The sequence below is a fragment of the Thamnophis sirtalis genome, unplaced genomic scaffold (assembly GCF_051295495.1).
Source record: "Thamnophis sirtalis isolate CommonGarterSnake01/CBP01778 unplaced genomic scaffold, rThaSir2_p1.2 scaffold_3, whole genome shotgun sequence".
NCBI lineage: Eukaryota > Metazoa > Chordata > Lepidosauria > Squamata > Natricidae > Thamnophis > Thamnophis sirtalis.
In genome coordinates this window covers 123,070,776-123,088,338 of record NW_028261383.1, presented here as the reverse complement: position 1 = coordinate 123,088,338, position 17,563 = coordinate 123,070,776, and the positions used below count along the sequence as shown (strand labels likewise).

The window sequence follows — 17,563 nt, the reverse complement described above, 5'->3', positions numbered from 1 at the left end:
CCAAGCTGAGGTCCAAATGGTCCTGGAACCCCAGCAATGCCTGGCTGTGCTCCAGGGACCGCTGCTCCACTTGGAGCCCCTAGTGTTCCTGCCTGATCCCCTGGTAATCCAGTTGGTGGGCTTGGGCCTGTTCTCTGGAAAGCAGTGCCAGGCTGAGTTTCTGGAGTTTTGCCTTCTGGTGAGGTTGAACCAGTTGGAGAGTGTTGGACTGGACTTGTATGCTAAAAGAAAAATGGAAAGGGGAATAAATGTAATAACAGGGGAAAGACAAGGAAAAATACATTATTAAAGTACTACATAGGAGGCAAGATTAGCTATATTTTTAAAAGTGCAATTTTCTTTCACTCACAATATTATTATAGCTCTAAATGATTAAACAGTGCAGGTGCATACATAGGTAATGTGAACAATTTCAGATAGAATTTGGCATGGCTTTTGATCCTTGGTCACAAATGAATAAAACTGAGGGTTCAGACCAAGAAGCAGAGTCCTTGATCAGCCTGTCTTACTAGCGCAGTCTCTTTACTACAGCCTCACTCATTTTTGCAGAGCTGTTGTGAGAATAAATTGCTATCCTAAAGTCCTCAGTGGCAAAGTGGAATAACGATGTGAGAAGATGTCTTTCAAGCAATATATTTTCATGTCTTTAATTTACCCAAAGCTAAATGGCATAGTAACAGTCACACCAATCAAAGAATGTATTGATTTAAATAGGTGACCTTTTCTCTAAACTATCAAGAAAACTTGAAAGGGTAAGAGAATTACATCCTCAATGAAATCCTCTGTAAATGCTCTGTTACTCAGTAGTATCCATTAAAAGTCTCCATAAAGTTGTATACATCCACAACAGAAGTAGGAGGGCATCTGAACTGGTGATAGAAAGACAAAGTGCATTCATTATCTATACATTAATGTTCTCTGTATAATAAATAGTTGTCTTTGAACTCTTCCCTCAAGAAAGCAAACATAATTTCTAGATATAACAGCAACTCAGTAGGATGATTTTTATTCAGGAATATAGCAACTATAGAAGGATATACTTTCACAAGTAAAATGAGCAATAGAGAATTAACATTGTATGGTTTAGCACTGTAGGGTTAAAATTCAAGTGAATACGCTTGATGATATCATAGAAAATGTTTGAATTAAAATAAGATGGGAAAAACTAAATCATGTTTAGGGAATAAAAACTAAATGCATAGGTATGGAAGAGGTTTTATATTGCTCAATAGTAATAACTGCAAGAGGGATCTTGTCCTAATGGACAATCAGTTAAATATATGCCAGCTGGGTGTTGCAGCTGCCAAGAAAGCCAATACAGTCCTAGGCTGCATTAACAGAGGTTCAGAATCAAGAGCATATGAAGTGTTAATACCACTTTATAATGCCTTGGTAAGACCATACTTGGAATATTAAATCAAGTTTTGGTTACCATGATATTAAAAATATGTTGAGACTGTTGTAAAAAGTGTGCAGAGAAGAGCAACAAAGATGATTGGGGGTCTGGAGGCTAAACATATGAAGAATGGTTGCAGGAATTGGGTATGTCTAGTTTAATGAAAAGGACTATGGGGCAACATGACAGCACTGTTCCAATATATAAGGGGCCACAAAGAAGAGAAGGTCAACCTATTCTCCAAGGGACCTGAAGGCAGGACAAGAAGCAATCAAAGGAAATAATCAAGGAGAGAACCAGCTTAGAAGAAGAAATTCCTGACAGAACAATTAATCAGTGGAATGACTTACCTTCGGAGGTTATGGGTGCTTCAACACTGGAGGTTTTTAAGAAGAGATTGGACAATCATTTGTCTGAAAAGTTCTCCTGTTTGGACTAGAAGCTCTCCAAGATCCCTTCCAACTCTGCTATTCTCTTATTATGTAATAATGTTGTATATACTATTGCCTGACCAAATAGGAGATGAAAGTTATGTCTCCAAAATGAAAATTATAGTACTTTTAAAGAAACACACAATAGTATTGATGAGGAACTTTATCCCAACATTTGGGATACAGATCCCAACATCTATAGGGAGATGGATTCCATCTAGTATGGTCCTTTCAGGAAATGATTGGGTTTATCCTTCAAAGGGAAGAAGACAGGGGGATGAAATTTCCTCAACTTGATACTAACTACTAACTACTACTACTAACTACTAAGAGCCAAGGTGGCGCAGTGGTTAAATGCAGCACTGCAGGCTACTGCTAGATCAGCAGGTCAGCGGTTCAAATCTCACCGGCTCAGGGTTGACTCAGCCTTCCATCCTTCCGAGGTGGGTAAAATGAGGACCCAGATTGTTGGGGGCAATATGCTGACTCTCTGTAAACCGCTTAGAGAGGCCTGAAAGGCCTATGAAGCGGTATATAAGTCTACTGCTATTGCTATTGCTATTGCTAACTCATTAGGATTATTTCACTGAGGAAATTATAGTATATTCTAGGGAAGATAGAAGGTATATTCTAGGGAAAGTAATTATAAATGAATGAAAAAGTAACTCAAGTTGAGAGGAAGAGCTTTTAAAAACAGCATGCATATAAGCAGTATAAAGGGACTGGTAACCATGGGGGGAGGGAATGGGAAGTGTAGAAGTATGGAGAGATATAAGGGGAGGTAAAGGTCAGAGTAAGCCAAGATTGATAAAGAATGCTAAAACCACAAAAAGTCCTTTTTAGGTATAGACAAAACAAAGAGAAAAGAATTATTGCAGCAACTATTGGATAAAGACTGCAAAAAGTACCCCATTCCTTAAAAAGGGAGATAATAAAATGTGAAAAACAAAGCAAAAAAACGAACAAACCCCAAACAGTTCAGTTTCTACTTTCGGTTCAGCCTTGACCAGCAAAAGCACATTTGTTCCTTCATGCAAATACAAAGAGCAGTTGAAGAGGTAGAGTTGAATGTTAAGACTGATAGAAATATATTAGGGAATATCTATTTCTAATTAGTTTAAATGTCAACATCCAGATTAATCTTATTTTAAGAGTATTAAAGCAATTTGCTGACAGCCAGAGCAAACTATTATGTATTGATATGAGAGGTCTTGGAGAAATAGTGAAGTGCCAATCGACTGGAAGAGGACAAATGTTGTCCTTTATATCTCTCTATAAATTTTGGGCATTATACTGTACTTACAAATTGTTGGATGAATAATATGGAAGGTTCCTTCTTTCTTCAAGAATTAAGGAGAGAGAGATTGCACGGTTCATGTGTGATAACTTTTTCATATCAGAAAGAGCAATTAAATTTGTAATGTACAAGAAAATAGGCAACAGCATCAAATATCAAATTATTTTGGGATTTTTTCTTTCTCCAAATGTGGTACAAGTTGATAACCTATGTTTATCACAGCTTATTTTCACATAAATCCATTATGGAAACATGACATTCTAACTAAACCATACTCACAGGAGATGGGCTCTTGCCCTTCACAAGGATATCTTCAAGAACTCCCCACCGTACCATTTCTTCTGGAGATGGGAATTGGTTTAACCTTCTCTCTAAATCTTTCTAGAAAAGAATCAAACCCAAAATATATGAAAATTATCCTCTCTGTCCCATACATTCTGTTGGCCATCATTCCTTCTTAATTAGGAATTTGGAAGCCCAGGGAATTACTTTAGATAACAGCATCAAATTAGGAAGCAAACCATCCAGCAATTAGGTGCTCCAGGACGTATTGTCCTTTTTTTCTCAGTTCCTTGTTCTTTTTTTTGTTAAATCTAATTTAAGACCATCAGCAGGGATTATCATCACAGACATCCCTGAAAGCACATATGTCATGATGTCATGACTCAAATATGCAACACATACTTTTGTCAGTTGTAATAATGAAAATAATGCCAATTCCAAAATCATATTATTGGTACAATGACCTCATAATAAAAGAAAACATGGAGAAGATTATCTGAATGAATGACAGCCTTGCTTTGTTAGGACCTGCCAATGTGCTGAGACTTTTCCCAAAAAATGACTACGTAGCAATTCAAAGTGCTGTAAACAGTGAACCTGGAGATCACAAACAAGATGTGGAGTTTCTCATGCCATTAATTTGCAGCAGAAGCACTGGAGGGTGCTGTCAGAGTTCATCTGCATGAACTCTGACAGCTTTCTATAAAGTGAACCTGATAATGCAAGAGAATAACAATGCTAAGCTTGCACACTAAAAGGGCTTCGACCAGGATGAAAGATGTACTAACACAGAGCAACTGGGGCAACTAGATAAACTGCTTCAGATACTTCAGATTCTACACACTCACCAGGGGTGTGTGTGAACTGCTACAAAAATTACTTTTTTATAGAAGGTAACATACCAAATCGTGATCCAAGCTACTCTGATCGCTCAGGCAAACATTTAAACGATCATCAAACCCACGAGGATCTAGCTGCAAAATGAAATAAAAGTTTGGATTACCCTTTTTATTCAAATGTAAGATGTGATTATGAATAAGTACTAAACATGCCATAAAGGTAAGTTAAATATCACACAGGGAAAATTCAAACGAACAAACAAAGAATTGCTAAGTCAAAGTAAGTGGCTCTGGGGGCCATTTTTTTCTCTTATAAATTGGAGGGGAGAGTAAACATCTTCAATCCCAGAGTGCAAAGAAAACAAGCACCAGGAGATAAATTGGTCTCAAGGAACAGCTCTAGAGTACAATTCATTTAGTATTACTCAAAAATATAAACAACTACCAATATAAATAGTGTCTAAGAATATAAACAATTCCAAGCAGGGTGTTATTTTTCTGTGTTTGGGTTTGATAAATTCAATATTGACAGATAATGAGGGAATATTTTAGGCATTGCTCCGATGACTCTCATCACAATTGGTATAACAACAAATTTCTTTTTCCATAAGGGTTCAACTTTGATCCCAGTTTTTGTAAATTTTTCCAATTGTTTCCCCTCAATCCTACTGGTAGTATTACTGTTATAATGAACTAGACTTTCTTCTTCTCAAGAACTATTTTATATCAACCATGTTATGAACAAGATGCACGTCTGTTTGGATTTTAAAGTCCCATAAAATTTTAACCTGGTCATTTTCCAAAACCTCAATATAATGGTCCCAGACATTTTTACTATAACTTGTGGCAAAAGTTTCCAATAAATAATTTACAACTCTTGCTTGTAGTCACTTTGTAAAATTTTGCTGCAGCCCTTGATCACCAGAAAAGCAATATATTCACCTTCATGCAATTAATTGACATACCTTAAGCAGCTAAAATAAAGCCTCACTTTCTTTTTTTTAATGCTCTTGATCTTAACCATGTGGATTTTTAAAATCCACTTTTCTTCAATATCCTTCAAGTATTGGCCGTTGGCTTGTCCTTCCAATTAACAAATTCATTTTCATTTTTTTTTCCAGATTCAGCTTTCACCTTTATCATTTTCAAGAGCTTTCTTTGACTGACTTCTTTTAGCAAGGGTGCTTGGCTTTTTTTACAGCCAATGACTGCCACATGTAGTCATTATTATTATGGTTGGTCCCATAGTCAACCAAATGGTTAGGCTGGATTTTGCATTTTTATTCACCCCTGGAGTCTTTCCCAAAATCCTGGAATAGGCAAATATTATTTGATGTTGTTAAAGGTGATATTGGCCAAGGCACCAATTATTATCATTGTTGTTGTTGTTCATAGTACTATTAATTAAAGTACTATTTGTTACATTATTTTCATAAAATAAATATTTGAAACTCAGTGAACAATATGAAATTTCATGAAGGGGGGGAGGAACTGAAGAGTTTGGAGGTCTCTGACCTACAGTTGTTCCAACAATGCAGTATTAATAAAATAATTTCTTTTCAATTTTCAGACAAGGGAAACTCTATTGTGTACTTACACACAAACACACCAAATTGTTTAGGGACTTGATCACTCAGGGCTGTTGTAGGACAGTTTATATCCCTCACTACTTTTTCCAAAATGTGCACGTATACCCTGCCCTAGGAATTTTTGGAAAAATCATGAACTCAGTGGACAGGTCGTCCTTGACATGACCAAAATTGAGTGCAAATTTTATGCTGTTAAGCAAGACATTAATTAAGCGAATTTTGCCCCATCTTACAACCTTTCTTGCCACAGTTTGTTAAGTGAATCACTGCAGTTCTTACTAACCCGGCTGTTAAGTGAATCTGGCTTCCCTATTGACTTTGGTTGTCAGAAGGTCACAAAAGGAGATCACATGATCCCAGGACCCTGCAACCGTCATAAATACAAACCATTTGCCAAACTTCTGAATTTTGATCACGGGGATGCTGCAATGGTAAATATGAAGTGTGAAAAATAGTCATAAGTTACTTTTTATCAGTGCTGTTGTAACTTTGAACAGTCACTAAATGAATGGTTATAAGTTAAGGATTACCTGTACTTCTTTGTATGAATTGGACTCCTGTGATTTCAGGCCCAAAAAACAAAACAAAGCATTTGAACTGTTGCTCCTACCCTGATTTGTAAAACCTTTATTTTTTTGTTGAAAAGAAAAAGAGAATTCAACCTACCCTTGATCTCTATATAGGAATTAAGCCCAATACAGTTGTTCCTTATATGTGTTTACATGTGCATGAATGTGTGTCTTCATTTGGAAGTGAGTGCAGACACTACCTAGTCAGTACCACCTAAGTGGTAAAATCTAGATCCCTGAGGTTTTAAGAAAGAACTAAACAACTAAGTCTTGAACATATGCAGTAAACTCCCAAAGGCTTGCAGGGCCAACAGAGCAAAATAAAAGCTGCTTACCACAGCTAAGTGCTCCTTGATTTTTTTTACTTCATCCTCCAAGTTGCTTGTGGCTGATTTCCAGTGGCTAGTCTCATCCACTAAATCTTGTAACACAGACATAACCTACAAAAGGAAGAGAGAGAGAAAGTGAAAGGTGAATTTATTCACTCCTCTAAACCATTGATTAAGGAGATCTCCAGTTTAGTCCCTTGTCTGTCTCATGTTTCTGAGGTCTGAAACCAAACAAACCTACTATGGGAAATCTATGCTTAGAGCTGACAAACTAACTATAATTCAAAGCAGTTGATAGGGACTATATGAAAGAATGCTTTTCCTCCAAGCTAAACTGCAGCAAAAGAAGGAAAGGAAGTCAGGAAAATGAAGATTTTTATTCTTAAGGAAAAATAAATGCATTCTCAGGAGGAATCTAGATTTCTGTATTGATCATTCTTTGGAAATTAATGTGACGTTACTGAAGGCATCACTAAGTATTCCACCAAATGCTAGTTTTGAAGGAGAGGCCTCTGATTCCTCTCCAGAATCAAAATAATTCTTAACCAAATAAGCAGAGAGAATATCCCCCACAGCAACATATTTGAATTAAGTTCCCTGAGTTCCCTTTCAGTCAAAAGGGAATAAACACCAATAGGGGTTTCTCCCTTAGGGGAGAACAGAATGTTCCAATTGCTGTAACATGTCTTGGAGGGAGAACAAGGAAGCCACTGGCAGCTGAAACCAACAACATTCACTGAAGACGAATACTTCCATCCAATGTAATCTTGAAATAGTCCCATCACACATTGTTGTTGTTGTTGTTTACTTTATTCATTAAACATGAAACTCAGCCAATTGAACATTCAAAAATGCATTACAAATACCAGTGATTGGTGCTAAAGGTTGATATGGTTTGCTGCCGTGACCCGACAAATGTGCGAACGTCAAAAGCGCGCCGACAAAACCGCGGCGCTAAAACCGCGATGTCAAAACCGCGCCGACAACAGCGCGCCGACAAAACCGCGCCGACAGAAGCGCGATTTAAGTTAAGGTAAGGTTTAGGGTTAGGGTTACAGCGCGCTTCTGTCGGCGCGCTTCAGCGCTCATTCGTCGGCACGGTTTTGTCACCGCGGTTTAGTCAGGCGCGCTTTTGTCGTTCGCGCATTTGTGGTGGAACCGTTTGCTGCCAGCGTCCTAGGTATCAACCAGGTACCTTCTTAAAATATAAGATGTTCCGAATAGCAGTTTTTTGCAGTTCTGCTGGTGTTATTGCTGACAAAATGGTTTTCAGTGGTAGCATTGACAGTATAAAAAGTAGGGTGAAAGGGAATGCTTCATTTAATTTCAAATTCACCCAGTTCGTCTCCATTAGCCATAAACTTCATTTTCCAGAAGTTCATTGACGTTTCCAAGAATTTTTGTATGTTGCTGCTGATGCCAAAGATTTTCAGGCATTTCTTGATCCAGCTGTGGGGAACTGAATCAAATGCTTTCTTGTAATCTATCCAAGCCATGAACAGGTTGGTTTGTCTTTTCTTTGAATTCTTTAGGATTAGCTTGTCAATCAGCAGTTGATCTTTTGTTCCTCTTGAATTTTTGCAGCATCCTTTCTGTTCTATAGGAAGCAAGTCATTTCTTTTCAAGTATCCGTTAATTTGATTTCCAATGATGCCAGTAAGGAGCTTGTATGTTGTTGGCAAGCAGGTGATTGGCCTATAGTTTCCAGGGTCCTTTCCTCTTTTTTATCCTTTTGGATCAAAAATGTCCTTCCAGTTGTCATCCATTCATCATTTTCAGGTGTTTTAAAGATCTGGCTCATTTGGGCTGCCAATCTTTCGTGCACACTTGCCTTTAGGCAGAAGCCATGTAGCTCATCTGGTCCAGGTGTACTCCAATTCCTCACTTTTCTTGACTTCCTTTGTACCATTTCTTTTGTTATTTTCACACCTTCTACTTTATGCACTCAGAATCCTCAACCTGCTTGATCCGTTTTGCATTTGTGTTGTGCTTCTTGTTGTTTTCCCACAAGTTCTTCCAGAATTATTTCTCCTTCTCCTTATTATTATTATTATCGCAACAACAGAATTGTATCACAGCGGCCAGTAGTTTCGCCAGATTTGGCATTGATTACTAGTCGGGCCCCACCCAGGGGCCTAGGACGTCGTAACGTATTTTCGTAATATGCGTGCAGATCCAAGCAGTGCGGCTTTTTGCACTTGACTGATGGTGATTTTGTCAATTTTTAACTGTTTTAAATGTAATTCCAGTGCTTTTGGAATAGCACCCAGTGTGCCGATTACCACTGGAATTACCACTGCTGGTTTGTGCCATAATTGTTGAATTTTGATTTTTAAGTCCTGGTATTTTGTGATTTTTTCATATTTCTTCTCTTTGACCCCGCTATCACCTGGTATTGCGATGTCTATTATTGTAACCTTATTTTTCTCAACCAGTCTGGTGTATTATGCGCCAGTATTTTATCCATTTGTATGCGAAAATCCCACAAGATCTTGACCATCTGATTTTCGGTGACTTTTTCAGGCTTATGTTCCCACCAGTTTGTTGCTGTTTTAATATTATAATTTTTGCACAAATTCCAATGGATCATTTGTGCTACTGAATTGTGCCGCAATTTATAATCAGTCTGCACGATTTTTTTTACAGCAGCTGAGTATGTGATCAACATTATCATCATCATCATCATCATCATCATCATCAATCATCATTATCATCATCATCATCTTTGGTGAGATTCACAGCCTTTGGGGCTGGTTGGTAGCTCAACAGCTCGAGTCCTAACCAAGGATCTAGGAACTGTTAAGGTAACATAGGAGGATATAAGTTGTTCCAAGTAGGGTGGTCAGAATGTGCAAGTCAGGTAAATTTAGAATTTTCAAATAGCGAGGTAGCTCTTTAGGTATTGCTCCAAGGGCTCCAATTACAATTGGGACAACACATGATTTCTTTTTCCACAGTCGCTCAACCTCAATTTGCAAGTCCCGATATTTTGTGATTTTTTTCTTGCTGTTTATCTTCAATTCGTGCATCACCAGGTATTGCAATGTCAATGAACCATACTTTTTCTTTTCAATTATTGTTGTGTCAGGTGTGTTGTAGGCCAAGTGTCAGTCTGGATTCTGAAGTCCCACAAGATCTTGCCTTTCTCATTCTCTAAAACCTTCTCAACCTGATGGTCCCAGTGGTTTTTGCTGTACTCAAATCCAAACTTTTGGCACAATTTCCAGTGAATAATCTTAGCAATGTGGTCATGGCGTTGTAGGTAGTCAGTTTGTGAAATTTTGCTGCACTCGCTGATCAAGTGGTCGACTGTCTCATCTTTCTCATTAGAGGTGACATTTGCTGTTGGTGGTAACATGTTGAATTTTTGCTTCCATGCAGTTTGTGGCTAAGGCTTGTTCTTGAGCTGCCAAAATAAAGCCTTCTGTTTCTTTTTTCAGTACTCCTGATCTTAACCAGTTCCACGTTAGTTTTTGGTCAGCTTTGCCTTCAATACTTTTCAAGTTGTTTATTATTGTTGTTGTTGTTGTTGCTATACTTTATTCATTAAGCATGAAACTCAGTCAACTGAACGTTCAAAAATGTATCACAAACACCATTGACTGGTGTTAATGGCTGATACGGGTTGCTGCCAGCATCCTAGGTATCAACCAATTACTTTCTGAAAATATACGATGTTCCGAGTAGCAGTTTTTTGCAGTTCCTCTAGTGTTATTGTAGGAAGCTGCAGTTTATTGATGTATATTATAAAATTCTTGGATATGGTACCAAGTGCCCCGATGACAATGGATATCATTGTAACATGTTTATTGTTGTTGTTGTTGTTGTTGCTATTGCTATTATTATTATTAATCAGAAAACTTGAGAAGAAGAAAAAATAAGCCTTGAGAAATCAAAACTATACTGTCAAAACTATATATATATATATATATATATATATATATATATATATATATATATATATATATATATATATATATAGAGAGAGAGAGAGAGAGAGAGAGAGAGAGAGAGAGAGAGAGAGAGAGAGAGAGAGAGAGAGAGAGAGAGAGAGAGAGAGAGAGAGAGAGAGAGAGAGAGAGAGAGAGAGAGACAGACTATACATCACTGTTTTAAAGGTGGGATTCTGCTTTTTCACATTAAATTAATTTAAATTAAAATTTAAACATACATGATTTTTGCAAGATTTAGAAGCCTAGCTTCTCTTTTGATATACTCTGGTTTAACCATTTGAAGAAACTATTCACTGCATTCTGCTATCCCATAGATGCAGAAGCGCTACTAATAAAATGTTACTTTGGAAGGAAAAGGGATTTACTTAGTTGGTATCCCTACTTCGTACATCCCCCCTTTCTCTCCCTAAATACTGTAGTGTTTCTACATCTAGGACAGCAAGATGATTTGAAGAAAAGTTGGTTACAGCCAGTTGATCACATAGCACAATGGAGAGTACACCAGCCAAAGCAATGGATTTGCACAGGCTATCTAGTTTTCATTAGCAACTCAAATGAGCCACCAAGACATGAATTAAAATTTTAAAAACTTATTATTTCATCATGTGAGCCAGGAAACTAGAAAAAAATATCCAACATGCTTGGAGGACTCAAGTTAAAGAGAAGGAATTCTGCTTTGGTCTATAGTAGAGATGAATAACTTGTAGCCTATTTAGTTAGACTATAACTATGTCTCATATAAGCCATGTGGGCTAGATCTAAAAAGAACTGAGGATTTAAAAAAAACACAGATAGAGTTACTGGTTGCCTATGTCCTTGTCTAAAGGAAATAACCACATTTCTATCTAGATCCAATAGGGAATTGGAAGACGACAAATCTTTTGATTTTTTTTTCTCACTTCAATGCATTTGTTACCTAGGAGTCTATTAACAACCAAAGTTCCAGGCATCTTATTAAGAAATCAAGTGCAGACATGTCTTCCCATAACTTTGCTTGGTACCACTGGATGTAACATTTGCCATTCATTAATTCAATGTTCACAGAGTGAGGTTTTGCACTACCATGACCTTTGAATATAGATACAGATATAGATATATAGAGCTGACTTTTTCTATATCTTTCCCCACAACATAGAACTTTTCAATGTACACCCAAAGCCTTGTAAAGCAGAAACGAAGCTTCAGCTTGCAAGACCACTCACTTCTTCGGGAATCAATTTCACTGAATAAAATAAGGCTTAAAGATAATGAGGTTACTCAGGGTGACTCCTTTCTTAAGTGCCATGTAAAGACTTTAATTTGCCTGTGCAATTACACATCATTTTTTTCTTCTGAACTGCATTAATATTAGTAATAATTATTATTAAAATAGTAAAAGTTTAAAAAAGTAAAATTATTGTTGTTAACTAATTAATATTACAGTAGGCCTTGGGGATATTATACAGAAGATTTCTAATGGGAGGGATGATTTTTATATTCTAGAGTTCAGCAGGAGATGTTTCTGGACATCAGAACTAAGAACAGTTCCTAATCTGTTTCCTTTCCAGATTCAGAAAAACTAGAATTTGTACTGCCGATGGATCAATGCCTGCATGTACCATAGGAGGTTAGTTAAGAAAGCAGAAAACAGCTGTATCTTCAGGAGATAAAAAATAGCAAATGTAGTTCTTGTTTAGTGACCACAATTGGACTGGCTACTCAGTCATTAAGAAAAGCAGTCGAGGAGTAAAATCACAACTGTGCTCATGATCTTATTTCAGCTTTGATTTGTAGATCTGAAAAGGTCGTACACTTACTTTTTCATTGCTGCTGCAATTGTGAATGGTCTCTAACTGAAGCAGTAGCTAAATGAGGACAACTTGTAAGGCTGTTTAGGAAAACTATGGTTTCTACAAATTAAAACCACTGCCACATTCTGCCTAATTGTAGGACTAGTCCTGCAAATCTCTGCTCAGAGTGTCTCCCACTACTAGTGATATAAAATTCTGGGATTTCAGCACCCCCAAAAAATGTGGTACTTTCTAAACAGCAAGAGGAGGAGCAACTTCCTTATCCACCTCATCTGGTTCATCAGGGCACACTGATAGAAGTCTCTAAAACAAATGGAAATTTCCAACAGATGGAATGCATTGCTATAACTTGGGTAGTGACCTGTTACATGGCTTCTCTCTGTGGGGAGCCATTCTTGGAATAACTTAAGCTTGAGGTTAAATTTTTGATTTAGCAGTTCTAATTAAGAAAAAAGATGATTAGGGAGGATGGGGTGAACAGGCATTACTGGCATTCTCCCAGGTTTATACCTGCAGAGTTATTCTTTAATTGTAATAGATACCTGCCTGCCTGATTTGAATCCATTAGATTCTCAGTCCTCAGGCAGAACAATCACATTTAGCTAGATAAAATTTTAAAGAGTTATGCAAAAAACAACAAAGTTAAAGTTAACACAATCTGTTTTTCAAAGAAATGAATCCATTTATCATGCTTCTTCCTATACAATTCATATTTTGAGAAAATATGTTACCTCGGGGTTTTTTTTGTTGCCTTCAAGTCAGTGTTGTTTCTTTCCTTTCGTATACAGCCCAGAGTCACATTATCTTATGTTGGGCAGCCACATAAACACTTTAAACAGCACATGATTGACTGGCTCAAGGTTTACTCAGCCTACCATCCTTCCAAGAGCAGTAAAATGAGGACCAGATTGTTGGTGGCAATATGCTGAATTTGTAAACTGCTTAGAGAGCACTGTAAAGCACCATGAAGCTGTCTATAAAGCTAGTGTATATTGCTAGTGCTAAATGAAGGGAGGAAGAATGTTTCACACCCAGCAAAGAGGACAAAAGTCCACAAAAATTTACTCCATAATAAATGGATTAGCTTTCAAGGCCCAACAAGATGTCGAATTAGTTTTGATTAGCATGGGGATGAGCTGTCTTCCTTACATTTTTTCCTTGCATGCAAACTTTTTTAAAAAAAATAGGACTATTGTTTGTGTTAAATGAATTTTGACTTATTTATAACTGATATACAATACAATACAATACAATAGTAGAGTTGGAAGGGACCTTGGAGGTCTTCTAGTCTAACCCCTTGCCTAGGCAGGAAACCCTATACCATTTCAGACAAATGGCTATCCAACATCTTCATAAAGACTTCCAGTGTTGGGGCATTCACAACTTCTGGAGGCAAGCCGTTCCACTGATTAATTGTTCTAACTGTCAGGAAATTTCTTCTCAGTTCTCAGTTGGTTCAGTTCAAATAATTCTTGGTGGGTGTGGCAGGGGAAGGATATTGTAAAATCTTCATTTCCTCCCCACTTCAGGGGAAGGTTACTGTAAAATCCGTATTTCTCCTGATCAGCTGGGACTTGGGTGGCAGAGAATAAACTGGGGTGGGGCCAGTCAGAGGTGGTATTTACTGGTTTTCCGAACTACTCAAAATTTCTGCTACTGATTCTCCAGAACCTGCTGAATACCACCTCTGCTATAAACTCAACTTTCCCCAATTTCTTGCCTCTTTCCTTTTTACTTTCAAAAGAATGTCATTCATAGGAGTGGTGGTGGGGGTTCTTAGTTCATACTGTTTTTATTTTTTTCCAGCAAATGAAAAACTTCAGCCTACTGCATGCCAGAAAATATACACTGGCTTTACAAACTAAAGTTACTAGTATATTCTTAATTCAAGAAAACAGTTAGAGTGTATATGAAGCAAACATCAAACCCAAATGGAAGTGATATCAGAAATTTGAAACCAAGGAGCATGATCTGATAACATAACATTTTGTTGTGTTTCATACAAATATACAACATATGCATATACAAAATATAATACACATATACAACATGCATGCAGATTATGTGATTCTGGAATGTCCCAGTGGGATAATCACAATGTGCTTTGAAATACAGTAATGTGTATTATTAAAGAAAGCCATTATGCATCCCTTACAATTAAGGTCCCAATGCAATTTGGCAGCTATGATTTAAAAAATGTATATATGTATTTGTTTGAGAGTCTATATAAAGCTGCATTTTGCTAACATTTTAATTACTTAGACTGAAAGTTCACCTACTTGGTTGATTCCATTCTCATTGGCTTCAATCTTTTTCTGCATCTGCATCATTTGCCACATGTCAGATACAGCTGTGCCGAATCCACTTTGGGCCTTCTCTATCAGTTCAGTCCCTGAAGGAAGCTTCTCCAGTCCAGCAATCTGCTTTTCAACCCCTATGAGGTCTTTCCCCATTCTTTTCACTTTATCCTGCACTCCCTGAGTTTGATCTTGCACTCCATGGACTTCATCTTGTATTCCCTGAATTTGATTTTGCACCCCACTGATTTGATTTTCTACTTCTTGGACTTGACCTAATACCCCTTGGACATGGCCTTCTATCCCTTTAATCTGACCTTTCACACCACGGAGACTGGTCTCCATCTGCTTTAGTTTCTTTTCCAAGTCAGCAAGCCGAGAATCCGGCTCCTCGCTCAAAAAGCCTTCCTTATCCTCCTTCTCTTTTGGTAATGCCTCTTGGCCTAATAAATCCCTAGGTCTTGTCTCAGTTGCAGCAGAAAGCAATGCCATATCTGGTTTGGTTGGAGGACCTCTGTCAATCTTCACATCTGCTTTGATATCTTGAATATTGAGGTAGCTGATGACAGCATGTAGGAGAGCATGGAGGGCATTGAAATTGATAACGCCAACCTCCGGGGTCCCTATGGAGAGATCCGCCAATTCAAACAATGTGACTTTGACAGACATTTTGGTAACAAATTCTGAATGGGACAATGGCTTGAAAATTTCTTTAAAAAAACAAATATATAAAATCTGCTTTCAATGTAGCTATATAAATCTGTTGCTCATATACTGACTCTTAGAAAATGTAACCTTCTGGTTAGAAAAGCACTTCTACCACTAAAGTATCTTTCTCCTTCTCAAGAAAGATTCTTTTCTGCAGCAAAAAAAGAGCAAATTTGCATCCCAAAAAAGCAATCTAGGACTATTATTACTATGCTTTTCCTCTAATATTCTTGAGAATATTCTGTTCTTCGGGATCCGATTAACGAAAGCCTTTCGTGCACCCGGTAGTTAAAGCCGAGATAGAAAAAGGCGTCTCTCGCTCCTCCTTGCAACCCGAATCTTCTCCGCCTCACAATCCAGCCCTGTTCCAGTTCTCACATTCCATTGGTGGCGTAACAAACCTCCCGACTCGGGGATTCGCCGCCGTAGCTGCCCATGTGCTTTTGTTTACTCCATCGCCTCTGCTGATTGATGCAGGTCGGGCATTCGCGGTTGCTAGGCAACTCGGGACGGTTATGCGTTAAGTTACGGCCGCGAGCCGTAGGGCCTTTTCGCCCAAAGGCGCGAAGAAGAGTCCGATGGGGAATTTGAAATGTTAATGCGAGTGGGACGACGTTTAGCTTTCCCTGTCACAGCAGCCGTCGTTTCCGAGGAAAAGATTCAACTGACATTAAATGCGGACACCGTCGCTCAGTTATATATACAAATATAAATAATATGTCTCATATATAATCAAAGGGCTTTATTTCCCCCGCCAGAGCGATGTTAAAATACTGTAGAAGCAGGGGGGGGGGGGCAACATCTGAGCCGTGAAGTGTTTTTTTTTTCCCTTCAACCGGGCCGGGGAAACGGCGGGCGAGCGCCCATCCCCACTTGCACGAGCAGGCGCGCTCCTTTTGCATGAGCGGCAGGTGCGCGGTCAACCGCTGCTAGTGCAAATGGAGCTGTGTGCCCGCTTGCCAGCCGCTCTCGCGGAACCATCCCCTTTGCCCCTCCCTCCCCCGCCGGTCCGCAAAGATTGGGGAACTCTGTTCTAGCAGGCAAAAAAAAAAAAGAATTAAATCTGGTGAGTTACAAGGCTAGGCTAATGGCCTTCCTTCTATCATGAGGTCACCAATCCCCCCCCCTCCTCTCCGGGCGCGTGACTGAGTGAGCGCGGCCGCGCAATTCCATTTGCAGCAGCGGCGGGCACTCACGTGTGCGTGAAGCTCCTTTTTGGGGACAACTGCTCTACAGTGATGCTAAGCCTAAGTTAACCAAAGCTATTTTATAGCTTCATCCTGCCAACTGCGGAAGGAATATATCCCCAGTAGTTGTTTGCTACCATGTTGTCTTTGTCTGATCCTCATCTCCTAGCTCAGGCAGTCTATAGTTTTCTTTCACTTCTCCTTCTCTTCCCCTCTCCTCTCCCACCTTCCCCTCCCTAGTTGCTGGTACAGTTGGGAGTGACATCTGGCTAGTACTAAGTGGTCATTTTAGGCTGCTATGAGCATACCCTGCCTGTCTTAACTGCTTGGGCAATATGCCTGGTTTCCATAGAAGCATCTGTCTGCATATATGCATATTTCTATATGTCTAAAGTTTGCTTTCCCCCCCTCCCCTCTTGAGTTGTGAGCTGCCCTGAGTCCCCCCAGGGAAAAGGGCGGCATATAAATTTAATAAAATACTCAAAAATTTAATAAATATAGCAATACCACTTAGACTTATATACCGCTTCACAGTGCTTTACAACCCTTCTCTAAGCAGTTTTACAGAGTCAGCATATTGCCCCCAACAATTTGGGTCCTCATTTTACCCACCTCTGGAAGGATGGAAGGCTGAGTCAACCCTTAAGGTGGTGAACTGCCAAACTGCAGCTAGCAGTCAGCTGAAGTAGCCTGCAGTACTGCACTCTAACCATTGCGCCATTTTGGCTCCTATTGTATGACTTTGCTGGCCCCTGCTGCAGACAGGATTCTTCAGGAAAGAGAACTGTGTTATGGCACTTCTTCATTGCTGTTCAGTCATCCACTAGGTGCATTGACGTTTTCCCATTGGCTTTGTTACCAAAAGGACTTCCCATCGCCATTAAAAATGATTGAGG

At 38.7% G+C, this 17,563-nt stretch overlaps 1 protein-coding gene across 1 annotated transcript in view; it reads right to left on the bottom strand.

Moving 5' to 3' along the window:
• The window catches only part of QRICH2 (glutamine rich 2), a 72,550-nt gene extending 56,806 nt beyond the window's left edge, over window positions 1–15,744 (bottom strand). The window contains exons 1-5 of the mRNA XM_087709887.1: window positions 14,755–15,744; window positions 6,739–6,843; window positions 4,309–4,380; window positions 3,404–3,505; window positions 166–221 (exon numbers count right to left, since the gene is read on the bottom strand). Coding sequence (XP_087566013.1) covers window positions 166–221; window positions 3,404–3,505; window positions 4,309–4,380; window positions 6,739–6,843; window positions 14,755–15,441 — 1,022 coding nt within the window. The 5' untranslated portion in view covers window positions 15,442–15,744. The remainder of the gene's footprint in view (window positions 1–165; window positions 222–3,403; window positions 3,506–4,308; window positions 4,381–6,738; window positions 6,844–14,754) is intronic.
• Between the last annotated feature and the right edge of the window lie 1,819 nt (window positions 15,745–17,563).